This window comes from Orussus abietinus, unplaced genomic scaffold, assembly GCF_000612105.2.
Source record: "Orussus abietinus isolate OABI.00-Male unplaced genomic scaffold, Oabi_2.0 scaffold556, whole genome shotgun sequence".
Classification (NCBI taxonomy): Eukaryota; Metazoa; Arthropoda; class Insecta; order Hymenoptera; family Orussidae; genus Orussus; species Orussus abietinus.
This window is the reverse complement of record NW_019394729.1, coordinates 3,851-18,119: the sequence shown is the minus strand read 5'-3', so window position 1 is coordinate 18,119 and position 14,269 is coordinate 3,851. Positions and strand designations below refer to the sequence as shown.

Sequence of the window (14,269 nt, the reverse complement as noted above, 5' to 3'; positions counted from 1 at the left end):
TGTTCAATTATTTAACATATTTCTATATAACATCAATACTCTGAAAAATATAACCCTAGTAGCACAAAATACTTGTCCTATATATTCTATATATTTAACGAATATCGTACATTTTGTAAATATTTACCAGACATTTGAAATATTTGTGAAACGTTTACTTTAGAATATTATCCCTATAATATTTATATAATATTACCTCCATGTGTTTTCATAATATTTTTCTACCAGATATATAAAACATTTCGTTTCATTTTAATCCAAGTATTTTTTAAATATTATCTTCCCAATACATTATAAACGTTTTAAAAATATTTAAAATCAAAATCACACGTTTTGCTCCTGTAATGAAATAGCGGAACGGAAGTATTAGGAAAATTCTCATGTTTTTTTATACCAAATGAAGTGCCGACATAGTCGTGAAGTAAAAAATGTATGTTAGTTACATGTTCACAAATTAAAAAGTATAATTTCTATACATGTTTATAAATTATTGAAACTAAATATGTCATTGAGATTTTCAAGAAATATTTTGGATATCTTCGAATGAAATCTACAAGAAATCTTAAACAATCTGTCGCTTGAGATATTTAGCAACGATTACAAAGAAATATTTAGAAATTATTTTATGCTACTAGGGAATAAACGTGAGGCACGGAGGGATAATATTCAATTAATTTAAATCGGGTAATACGCGTCCGCGGAAACTCAGCCGTATTATCTCATTCAATATCCGAGGACTGAACTGTGATTGGGATTTATTTTCTCTTCAATGCCTTCGGAAATGAAACGTCCTGTCTATACTGCAATTACCGTACACGCAAGTAAAAAGAGCAAACTCGTGTTACGTCAACGCATTCCCTGGTCGTGCGGAATGGAATTGCGTATTCGCATCAGGGAAAAGGGCTTAAAAAATGCCCACTACGTCAAAGACTTTGAAAAGCGTGCGGTGATAAAAAAAAAAAATAGGAAGCAGTTTCATCGATTAGAGCGGTTCGCCGGTATCGTGTCACGATAAAAGTGTTTCAATTGAGCGTGACGGAGAGGGAATTACGCGTAATTTGCGGCGTAGAGTTTTGCAGGTTCGGTGGATATTAAAAATAGACCGATAACGGAGATATAGGAGTTATCGGTACAAAGCTAAGCCCGGTAAAAAGCTTCAATAGATCCATACCGAAGCTTTCAGACTTTCGGAGAACGAAGCTTCTGTGCACCGCGCACTCGAGATAATGGCCTTTACTTATACGATAGCATGGTAAACTGTGGGTTTTTTAAATTCTCGAGATTTCATCCCCGCAGTCCAGGAAATAAAAATAAAAAAGATATTTTATCGCGAAAGCGTGTTTCAAGCGCGTTTCAGATACTAACCGTAAACCGCACCTGCCTGCACATTATTTCAGTGTTTTATTCTTTCTTTCAAATAATTTTATATGACATTTCAATTAAAATTGGCTGGTCCAAGTGCAGAGTCCTAAATGAAGAGTTATTGTGTCAGTTAGACGGCTTTGTGCACGTAGAGAAACAAATTTGGTTCATTGAACAAAATTGTTTAAGTGCATTCGGTTCATTCCAGAAAATATTTCGGTTGAGTCAATCGAATTTTAATTCACTTGACCGAACTAGTTCGCTTCAATTAGAAAAAGTGATTTGCTTAATCGTTTCGTTAATTTTAGACAATATTTTAGTTAACAAATCGAATATTTCGGTTAAATGCTCGAAATTACATTAGTACTTCTTGTGATCTATCTCAATATTTGATGCAATCGACCAAAAGTTATTAATTAAAGAATGGATAGATTAGATTCGTGGTTTCTGATGCCCTAATTGACCACAGAGAGATACTGCGCCATCTGTGATTTCCATGTCAACTACATTTTCACCCCGAGATCTCGCGTTACGATCGTTTTAGCATAGAAGCGTATAAACAAATTTCTTGCCGTTATCCCATTCAAATCCGAATTTCTTGATTACTAGACTGTTCTAGGTTGGCGTACAATTGTCCTGACATTTTCGTTTCTCATATCGAGCCTAGAAAAATAGCATTTATCGAAATATGAGAGCTCGATGCCATATTGGTTCTGGTCTGGCCTAAGTTAAAGAATCCTTTTCGACGATCGAAATTCTGAAAATTTTTCTCGATTACCGGAGTGTTCTAAATTGTCGTACAATTGTCCTGAACATTTCGTTTCTTATATCAGAGCCTTCAATAATCGGAAATCGATCGAAATATGAGAACTCGACGCCATTTTGGTTCTGGTCTGGGCAAAGTTAACAAATTGTTCTCCAAAAATCCAATGATTGAAAGTGCTAGGATAATTCCTAGGCGCTCACGAGTCATGTGTCAAAATTTCCGACAGTTCGGTCCAATACCCGTAAAAAAGGTGTTTCATTCTGATCGCCTGATTTAGGGGAAGTTTCATATTAAGCGCTTTTGATGTTCAAGCTTACAAAGGGGGCCTCCTCGACTTTCTGAACGTCAGTGTCTGATATCCAGCAGAACGTGACGAACAGATAAATGATTCGTTTGTTTCGATTCCTAGGTGCTCACGAGTCATGTGTCAAAATTTCCGAAGGTTCTGTCCAATACCCTTAAAGAGGGTGTCTCATTCGGATCGACTGATTTAGGGGAAGTTTCATATTAAGCGTTTTTGATGTTCAAGCTTTCAAAGGGGGCCTCCTCGACTTTCGGAACGTTAGTGTCGGATATCCAGCAGGACGTGACGAACAGATAAATGATTCGTTTGTTTCGATTCTTAGGTGCTCACGAGTCATGTGTCAACATTTCCGACGGTTCGGTCCAATACCCTTAAAAAAGGTGTCTCGTTCGTTTCGACTGATTTAGGGGAAGTTTCATATTAAGCGTTTTTGATGTTCAAGCTTTCAAACGGGGTTTCCTCGACTTTCTGAACGTCAGTGTCTGATATCCAGGAGGACGTGATGAACAGATAAATGATTCGTTTGTTTCGATTCCTAGGTGCTCACGAGTCATGTGTCAAAATTTCCGACGGTTCGGTCCAATACCCTTAAAAAAGGTGTCTCGTTCGTTTCGACTGATTTAGGGGAAGTTTCATATTAAGCGTTTTTGATGTTCAAGCTTTCAAACGGGGTTCCTCGACTTTCTGAACGTCAGTGTCTGATATCCAGCAGGACGTGACGAACAGATAAATGATTCGTTTGTTCCCGATGAGCTCCAGGCGACGAGGTCGGTTTTTTGAGCCGGCGAGGAACGATCGAGCGGGTAATTAATTGCATCTGCGCAACCGGGAAGAAACTGTTGCGGCAAGAGACTACTTTTACAGCTTCCAATTTAGCTCCAGCTCGCGGTAGTAAAAGCTGAGTTTACGGTGTCATTGCCGAGCCATCGGGCCGATCGGTGAGCGTTTACTCGCCCAATTCGTCGAAAAATATCGGCTCCGTAATCGCGGAAGAATGGCCCCCCGATACGAGACCGATCGGCAAAATGTACCCCAGTCTTTTAATTCCCTGAAAAATCCTATTTCCGTCTCGGAGTCGTACAGCGTACATAAAAAGGAACTGCAACGAGTGGGTAATCAAGGTGGAGATTTTTACCGAACGACTCTCGTGCACTTTATGCTCGAAAGGATGACCTGGACGAAGCCGTTTAGGTTTTTCCTTCTGCATTTTCATTGCCGTAGAGCCCGAGATAGGGATTACATTTAACTCGGACACGGGTGAGTTTCGCGTTGTGGGATTTTTTTTTTATTGTAGTATTCTGCGGAAAGGTCACCTAGAATTATTACCATAATTATTGGTGCTTTATGGTGTTGTAAGAAGTCTAAGACACGAAGCACCTGTTATTTTTCCAAATAGTGTATTTCCCGTTCAACGAATTATCTTGCTGGCGTAAAGCACTATCGGCGGCAATTTCGGTGATAATTTATCTCCTTTGCCCTCGCCGACGGTGTCTCGGCGTCCATATTAAAAAGCGGGGTCTCGTTGCAGAGTGTCTTAGTTTATCAAGTAGACAATCGGGAGGGTTGCCGAAGTAATCTGCTGTAACTTTGACGAAGAGCACGTTCGCCGGTACGTCGGAAGACGTTGTTCTACATGGGCACGCCGGCAAGCAATTAGCTCGGTCTCTTTGAAGACCCATCTCGCCATCTTGTTCTCCCTTTGTATTCAAAAGACGCGGGAAAGGACGATCCCGGAGATTTCCTTGGAACACGACTCGTTAGTTACGCGATACGAAAGTTAAGGCGTGAGGCGACGACGAAATTACATTCCTTCGGAACTTTCTGTACTACTCACGGCTACGTAACTACCGAATTACATCCACGAAGGGAATCTTTGAAGGATGCGTTGCGCATACTGCGGCCGTCTTTTTCCTTTCAAAAGAATCTACAAGCTGCGAACTGCTCGTAGACCGTATTTACTTCGCTAATTCCGTCGGTAGAAAAAAAGTGGAATTTTCTTTCTCGAACGCCGCTTCCTGATTTCCCGAAATATGAGATACTACAACATTTTTCTTCTTTCCCCTTTAACGTCGCATCAACTGCTCTGGTTATTAGCAACGCACGGTTCGGTTAAATAGATTGTGTAGGTCAGTAAATCATGGTGGTCAGGTTTTACAATTCACGTAGGAGGTTAATTTTTTTTAGTAACATTAGTGTTTCGTTAACTTCTTGTGGGTCACCGAGAGCCTTGGTAATTGAGTTGGGTATTCTGAAGCCTTCTCTTGCTGTTTGATATTTCTTACATTCAGAGATAATGAGTTGTATCGTCATTTGGCTATAACATTCATAACAGAGCATTGGATATGTTTTTAGAATTAGATGGTTTTGAGTGAGCTTTGTATGACCGATTCTTGCTCTTGTTAATGCAACTTAATGAAGACGAGGCAAGACATTCCAAGTTGGGTGGTTAGAACATTCTTCTTACGTATTTTGACCATCTTTCCGTAAACCTGACTTTTCCGTGAGATAAGATAGAAAATGTTTGAAAATAGTAGAACATGAAGTTTTAAAAGGGTATATTAATATCTTCTTAATAAGGAAGTTGAAAGTAGTAGAACATGAATTTTGAAAGGGTATGTTCATTTTTTTTTTTAATAAGGACCTGATCTTTTGCAACCCGTCAGATCAAAAGCAAATGATATGACGTGTAAACTTTGAAACTTTTTAAAATCACAGTAAGAGGGAGACGGATAAACGCGAAATTCACGGGGAAAAGACAACTTGACCCTTATGATTTCAAGTATCAAATCCCGGCTTTTCAAAATGTGAAATCCCAGGAAAGTCTCAGTCGAAAGCTCCCTTTACTGCTCCAAGCACTTATCTCAAAACTCCACCTTCTCTCAAATACTCTTACAGGAATTAATCGCGACTGTTAAAGGGAAACATTTCTATTTCTTTATAGAAAATGTAAAATTCCATATAGAGTATGCACAAAGTGCAAACACGCGGACGAAATGCAAATCACGTATGCGATAAAGCCCATTGCGGAAGGATTAGGTCGTTGTATGCAAAGTGGTTTAAACAAATGATATTCAAAAGACTGTTAAAAAAAAAAAAACCCGTTACTAGATAATTTACGGTCGAGATCTTTCATTTAGTTAACGTTTATTTTAAAATTCCACATGGTTACAAATAAATTCAGAAATGCTTGCAATAGATGTGACGCGCCTTCTAAAAAGTTACACCTTTTGTATAGAAAACGGCCAATCTCGAATGCTGAGCGCATTTGCACGAAAGGCAGAACTGCGTAATGCGTAAACTTTTAAATCGCGAAAGCCCAACACGAGAGAAACGAGTAAACGCGACCAGTGTCAGCCATTTTGGAGTCTGGACGGAAACCAGGTTTTTCCGTCGAGTGGCTTTTCGTTGCGGCGCGTCCCCAATCCCAGTTACTTCCCCCCTGTTTGCGTTCAAATAGAAAAAAAAAAAATACATCTCGAGCACCTCGTTAAACGAGCATTGCGTATACACGCCTCGGGGGAAGTTTGCCTTCCCAGTTAGGAAACGTGGGCAAACCGAGTTAATTTCGAAGCATTGCGTATGCGCCCACTTTGGGGACTCCTGCAGAGTCGGTAACGTCTTCGCGCCCAACAAACTCCAAGTTTCCTTCTCGAATAATGAAATCTGTGTTGCCTACAAACGGAAGCAATAGCAGGAGATGGCGCACGGGAAAATATAATTTGGTTACTATCAGTACATGATTAATCCTTTGCGATCAGCAAATTTCTCTGATGGGAGTACCAGCTAGTTTGAGCAAATTTAGCATAATCAGATTTTTTACTTTCTATGTACAAATTACAGAAAGTTGTTTCATGATCATTAATGACATCATATCGCCAACCTTTCCTCCTCGAATAATGAAATGTGTGTTGCCTACAAACCGAAGCAATGGCAAGAAATGGCGCATGGGAAAAAAATAATTTGGTTACAATTACTATAGAGACATGATTAACCCTTTGCGATCGGCAAATTTCTCTGATGGAAGTATCAGCTAGTTAGAGTAAATTTAGCATCATCAGTATGTTTACTTTCTATGTATAAATTACAGTGTTGTTTCATGATCATTAATGACATCGTATCGCCAACCTTTCCTCCTCGAATGTGTGTTGCCTACAAACGGAAGGAATAGCAGGAAATGGCGTACGGGAAAAAATAATTTGGTTACGATTACTATAGGGACATGATTAACCCTTTGCGATCGGCAAATTTCTCTGACGGGAGTACCAGTTAGTTGGAGCAAATTTAGCATAATCAGATTTTTTACTTTCTATGTACAAATTACAGAAAGTTGTTTCATGATCGTTAATGACATCATATCGCCAACCTTTCCTCCTCGAATGTGTGTTGCCTACAAACGGAAGGAATAGCAGGAAATGGCGCATAGGAAAGAATAATTTGGTTACAATTACTGTAGAGACATGATTACCCCTTTGCGATCGGCAAATTTCTCTGATGGGACGTAGGACGTAAAATGTGATAAAGTATGTTAATAAGAATGTTGCGTTACTAAAACGTAATACATTTTCTACAGTAGCCAAGAGACATGTTCGTTTTCATGTTTTACTTGTTTATTGCGTCTATTAAAGATCGCTATGCAATACTCAATCCATCAGATTTTACTACGCGTGATAAACGTTATCGATGCATGTAGGATGAAATACAAGTACTAAGATTTTATGTTAGCCGTAGGTTTTAGTTATACCTATCTTAATATACTCCATGCAATGGACGTGTCAATGACCATGACACGGTATGATAGTAGATACCATTACGAATATTGCTAACTTAGTGATACAATTTATGACAGTTACTCGCTTCTTGTTAATGGTATAAGTAATACTTATTCATACGAGCATGATTTCTATTAACGCGCAAATATAGGTATTTCGTTTCCTCGCACTACCATAAGAAAACGTTCTCCTCTTTAATCTAATTCTAATTTTTTAAAAATTCCTGAAAATGTATTCAAAGTTATGGTGATATGAAAGAGACAGCCTATACATATCTGAGAGGTCAAATCGTGGGTGAAAGTATTTTCCGAATTGCGTGCACCGATTCGTTTAAAAATTTACTACGGAAATATGCAGGCCCTAAAGTACGTCCTGAAACTCATGAAATTTCATTTTCTATCAACAATTCATTTATTTATCATGGACTAGAACCAACATGGCGTGGTTTGTGCACGTTTTCGACGTTTACGCTTCTTGGAGGCTTAGAATCGAAAATAAAAAGTTTCAGGACCTTGCTCGAACAATTTAGAATACCGTAGAAATGGAATATTACAGTCAGATGGAAAAATATGGAAAATATTTTCACCAACGATTGCAAGAGAATGATGGCTTGTCTAGGAGCTAATACGTGCTTTTAGAACAAAAATTTAGTTGCGACTAAACATCACAGATGGCGACGTTGGTCCTAAACAGTCGTTAGAATAATGAATTCACGAGATTTCGACAGTTTCACGTGGATCTCTTTATCATTACTTTACCGATATGACATATGGAACACTTCAGTTCGTATGATTCTCAGCGTAGACTGTAAAAGACTTTAACATAAATATAAATGTCGGTAATGGGACGCGCCAGTTATGTAACCACTTAGATTTTTGGAATGACATTACCACCAAAGAGGGTATAGATGAATTTCATTTTATAGTCTTCGATTAAATTTTTTGGGGCCTTTCATATCACGTTAAATCCAGAAAACATTAGTTCCGTCCAAACATTACCGTAATTTAAAATCGAGGGATTGTAAATAAAAAAAATTGATGGAAATTGTGGAACACTTTTTACGTTTTAAACTCATGATTGTCCGGAGCGATAAGGACAATTGGGGTGTCTTCTTTGGAGCGGGAAATCATGTTTTCCAGCGTCGGAGCAAAATCGCGCGTTCCTAAGAAAGAGAAGAAGTCAAGCGATTCCGTCACATCCTTTCTAACTGACTCATATTTTCTTCCTTTCTAATTTCACCGGCGTCGCCATACAGCGGATGGGCCGTGTCGTCCCTAGTAGCACAAAATATTTGTCCTATATTTTCTATATATTTAACGAATATCCTACATTTTGTATATATTTACCAGACATTTGAAATATTTGCAAAACGTTTACTTTAGAATATTATCTCTATAATATTTATATAATATTAGCTCCATGTGTTTTCATAATATTTTTCTACCAGATATACAAAACATTTCGTTTCATTTTAATACAAGTATTTTTTAAATATTATCTGCCGAATACATTATAAACGTTTTAAAAATATTTAAAATCAAAATCACACGTTTTGCTCCCATAATGAAATAGCGGAACGAAAATATTAGAAAAATTTCTCGTGTTTTTTGATACCAAATGAAGTGTCCGATAATAGTCGTGAAGTAAAAAATGTATTTTTATTATGTTAATAAGTTAAAAAATATAATTTCTATATATGTTTATAAATTATTGAAACTAAATATGTCATTGAGATTTTCAAGAAATATTTCGGATATCTTCGAATTAAATCTACAAGAAATCTTAAAAACTCTGTCGCTTGAGATATTTAGCAAAGATTACAAAGAAATATTTAGAAATTATTCTATGCTACTAGGGGAAGCTTCGGAAACCCGAGCTTTATTGCAAAGTGGATAAGACGGAGTTCCAAGTGGCTCCTCGGCCACGGGAAATCAGCTTCGCGTATTCCTCGCTCTCCTTTGAGACCGTGTCATTTTTATCCCGGCCGTTTCTCGCGATCTACAAAGAACGAGACACGCCTCCATCCCTTTTCTGTTTTTCCTCCCCTCGCAATTTCGGTACATTCCGTATTTTTTTTACAAATTTCCTTTCAAGGGTCCGATAATAATCGTAAAGTGAAAAATGTTTTTTTATTATATGTTTACAAATTAAAGAACATAATTTTGATACGTGTATATAAATTATTGAAACTAAATATGTCATTGAGATTTTCAACCAATATTTTATATATCTTCAAATGAAATCTACGAGGTGTCTTAAAAAATCTGTCGCTTGAGATATGTAGCAAAGATTGCAAAAAATATTTAGAAAATATTCTGTGCTACTAGGGAAGGTCCGCCTTCCTGCGGAGCTCCGGAAGCCCAAGCCTTAGTTTCAACTAAGGACGACCAAGAGAAAAAAGATAGAGGACCGCAAAAGCTCCTTCCGTTGTGCCAGACTTCCGTTTCTGGGATTACCGTGCACTTATAAAAACATTTTTTTTACGGCCACTTTGCGGTTTCCAGAAGCCCTACGCTCCACGGCTCGCCGATATACGCATTCCGCCTTTGCGGAATAAACCGCGGTCCGGGTTCCGCAGAAGTTGTCGCGATATTTCATGATATTCACGAAGGCCAGCCGCAAGCTTGCATTTGGCCTCGCGTCGGGACACGAATGTTAAACATTTATGGATTTCGTGTTTTCCGCTGCAGAGCGTCGGAACCTCGCGGGCCGTGGCGCGAAATCAATCATTTAGAAGAAACCAATTTCTAACTCATTTTCCTGATAACGACCGGCCAACGGCATCATGTGTGCTCTTTAGTCCACCGACATGGCAAATGCATCGATTTCATTGGTAATCGTTAAACAATTCTTCATGTTAATCTCTCAAAGGATTAAGGTGAAGCGAAACCCCCTTCAAATCAGTCGATTCGAAAACAACACTTCTTTTTAAGGGTATTAGACCAAACTGTCCGAAACTTTGACACATCACTCCTGACCATCTAAGAAATGTCCTGACGCATTCAAAATTTGGATTTTTGGAAAAAATTGTTTAACTCAACCCAGACCAGAACAAAAATGGCGTCGAGCTCTCATATTTCAATCAATATACAATTATCGAGGGCTCTAATATGAGAATCGAAAAGGTCAGGACAATTTTACGATAATTCAGAACGCTCTAGTAATCGATAAACTCGCATTTGAACGGGATAAAGGCAAAAAAAGTGTTGTATGCACTTCCATGTTAAAACGATGGAAATACGAGGTCTCGGAGTGAAAACTTAATTGACCTGGAAATCACAAATGGCGCAGGGGGTCCCTTACGGATAATGTAATAAACATGTTAAACAAACGATTATTGACTGCCAACCGACAGATGAGACATGGTGTATTGTTATGAGTAAAATTTGGAACCTAGACGTAACGAAAGCTTAATTGAAAACGTTACCAACTTATCCTATAATGTTCTAATGTCGACCGCTGAGTAGGAGACTATTCCCATTACGGATAATGTAATAAACATATTAAACAAAGGATTATTAACTGTCAACGGAAAGGTGCGACGAGGAGTATTGCTATGTGTACAATTTGGAACCTAGATGCTACGAAAGCTTAATTGAAAATATCATCAGCTTATCCTATAATGTTCTAATGTCGACCGATGAGTAGGAGACTATTCCCATAACGAATAATGTAATAAACATATTAAACAAACGATTATTGACTGCCAACCGACAGATGAGACATGGTGTATTGTTATGAGTAAAATTTGGAACCTAGATGCAACGAAAGCTTAATTGAAAACGTTATCAACTTATCCTAAAAGATTCCAATGACGATCACTGAGTAGGAGACTATTCCCATTACAGATAATGTAATAAACATATTAAACAAAGGATTATTAACTGTCACCGGAAAGGTGTGACAAGGTGTATTGTTATGAGCAAAATTCGGAACCTAGATGCAACGAAAGCTTAGCTTACAATATCATCAGCTTATCCTACAAGGTTCTAATGTCGACCGCTGAGTAGGCGACTATTCCCATTACGGATAATGTAATAAACATGTTAAACAAACGATTATTGACTGTCAACGGAAAGGTGCAACATGGTGTATTGTTTTCGACGAAAAATCTAGTTCAATCGATAGTCGATCCAATATGCTGTCACGCCATTTCCGTTAACGGAGTGTTGCCGCATTGTAACTCGTACGAGAATATGAAATGTCAGCGTTGTGCCGTTTATATTTCGATGCAGATATATCAACGAAACGACATCGCACCATCCGGCATGTCGATTGTGTAATCATTCACTTATCGGCGCGGTAACTTTCTGGCAATAGTAGTGAACGTTATGCAGACAGTATTTGACGAGGACGGAAAATACATTGATTTTAAAAGATTGTTCCTCTCAACGGGATGGCAACTCCCGCTTGCAAAGAAAACAAATATAAACTGGAAACTCAGTTATTTGGACACACGGAACACACCATTTAGTTCCAGCTAAACGTCACAGATGGCGACGTTGGTTCTATACAGTCGTTAGAATAATGACTTCACGGGATTTCGACAGTTTTACGTGGACCTCTTTATCGTTACTTTATTGAAATAACACATGGAACGCTTCAGGGCGTATAATTCTCATCGTTGACTGTAAAAGACTTCAACATAAATGTAAATGTTGGTAACGGGCCGCACCAGTTATGTTACAACTCACAAGGAAGATACTTGAGGGGTCCCTCTCCGATTTTGTTCAATTTTAAATATGTTATAGAGGACTAAAATCTAAGGGACCCGTGTTTTTTTTTNAGTAGCAATGTGTGTTACAGACGATGAATCCGAATACATAAACATAAATGTCGGTAACGCACCAGTTATGTTACAACTTAAATATTTGGAATGACATTACCACCGAAAAGAGTGTAGATGAATTTTATTTTATCAACGTCGATTCAATTACTCAGCGCCTTTCATATCATCTTAAATGCATAAAGCCTTAATATGAACATTCCGCTGCATATGCGCGTACGAGTAGTTGGATTGTTAGTAGCAATGTGTATTACAGACGATGAATCCGGATACATAAACATAAATGTCGGTAACACACCAGTTATGTTACAACTTAGATATTTGGAATGACATTACCACCAAAAAGAGTGTAGATGAATTTTATTTTATCAACGTCGATTAAATTTCTCAGCGCCTTTCATATCATCTTAAATGCATAAAGCCTTAATATGAACATTCCGCTACATATACGCGTAAGAATAGTTGGATTGTTAGTAGCAATGTGTGTTACAGACGATGAATCCGGGGAGAAGACCGTGAGTGTCCTGTTGGCGGAAGAGGAATCCGAGTTGACGTTCATCGACCATTCCTGTGCCGAGATGACCGTAAGTAATCGCGTGTCGTAATAAATGTGCCTTTCGTAGAAATTCTCGGAATAACAAACGAAAACCGGCAAAAGTACGGTAATATCGTCAACAATACCATTCATGCTGCCGAGGTTGAACGACAAACGTTAAGCGCTCATTGCGCCGTGCTCGACAATTGTTCGGGCCAATTTTGGTCCGCATTCTGTTACCCTCCACAGGACCGTGGCGTTCTGGGAACGTTTCTTTGCCGAAAACCAAGAAACGAAGTAAACGGCGACCGCTTCGAGTGAAGCATGCGGACGTGTTCCGCGAGGGGCGCATTTACATAATTAAGCGGTCCAACGTAATTGGCTTTCCAGTTTACGTTTTAATTCCGAGCGGATTAATTGCACTTTGGAATGATATTAGAAAAATGCGGAGGGAGGGTGGCGAGGAGGAAGGGGTGAAACTTGCGGGACGGCGACTTCAAAGGGTGCCGCCGTTTATCAAGGAAAAATAAAGATTGGACGCAATAACGCCGGCAAGGGCGTCTCTTTACTTGGCGAATTTTCGAATTGTGGGGGCGGCAAGGGGTCTAGGGGTCCAGGGAGGGAATTGCTAAACTCCTCGTCACGTATGCAAATTTCGTGCTCATTTTTCTGGCGCGGAAACACCCTGGCCTGGACGCGACAGGTAAGGGCGAAAATCCCGTGGAAGGACGTCCGTGGGTTTTTCGAGACGAAACAGGCTTCCCCTGTGGGGTTAAACAGGAAAAAGGAGAAACGCTTTTGGCGAATGATAAATGCTCTTTTTAAGAAGGGGTGAGACTCTCCTCCTCTCTTGTTAAGAAATCCGCGGGACAGTATTTCTATTCGAGAAATTTACTGTCCGTGTGAAATGAAGGAAATAGAATTTGTAAATTGTTTTATCCAAAATAGGGTATTTTGTTCCGTCAGAAATAAATCCTTTGGTCACTAAAGATTCGCCAAGTCAAGCAGTGCTATCTTACAATTAGCGTCGAGCAGAGTTTACCTTCTTCGCAAATTACCTTCGTCTTTAATGAGTAATGGATCTTTGCGACATACAGTTTACATTCTTTGCAAGTTATCTTCGTCTTTAATAAGTAATGGGGATTTGCGACATACAGTTTACTTTCTTTGCAAATTACCTTCGTCTTTAATAAGTAATAGGGATTTGCGACATAAAGTTTACTTTCATTGCAAATTACCTTTGTCTTTAATGAGTAACGGACTATTGCGACATAAAGTTTACTTTCTTTGCAAATTTGCTTCGTCTTTAATGAGTAATGGACTTTTGCGAGATACGATTACGGAACCGCGAGAGAATTACTTTGAATAAAATTTACTTCCACGAGGAATGTAGAAATCGTTTCTAGACGTCATGTCGGCGTTGCAGATTTCTGTGATTGCTCTCCTTTAAAATTGCTCAGCTGTAAATGTTACCTCGAGCCGATCGGAATTCGTATGTACAATGTCTGTTAAATATGATTTCATTTCGAGAATAAGTATTGACTGAATATTTTTCATCCTCTGTAATTCAACAATTCGCAGCTCAAGTGTGAATAAGAAACAGCCACTTGAGTAGTTATATTTATAGAACATACATCGAGGAAAAGTTTCCATGTTATTTTTTTTTTTCATTTCGTGATTTGAATGAACGGGTAAGCAAAACCGTTGGAATATAACTGCAAATAAATATAGGTGCAATTTGATAATA

At 38.6% G+C, this 14,269-nt stretch overlaps 1 protein-coding gene across 1 annotated transcript in view; it reads left to right on the top strand.

The window, feature by feature from the left end:
- Positions 1 to 12,571, top strand: part of LOC105701416 — a gene marked incomplete at both ends in the record, with an annotated part of 35,202 nt that extends 22,631 nt beyond the window's left edge. The window contains one exon of the mRNA XM_023433141.1: positions 12,480 to 12,571. Within this exon, the coding sequence (XP_023288909.1) occupies positions 12,480 to 12,571 (92 nt within the window). The remainder of the gene's footprint in view (positions 1 to 12,479) is intronic.
- Between the last annotated feature and the right edge of the window lie 1,698 nt (positions 12,572 to 14,269).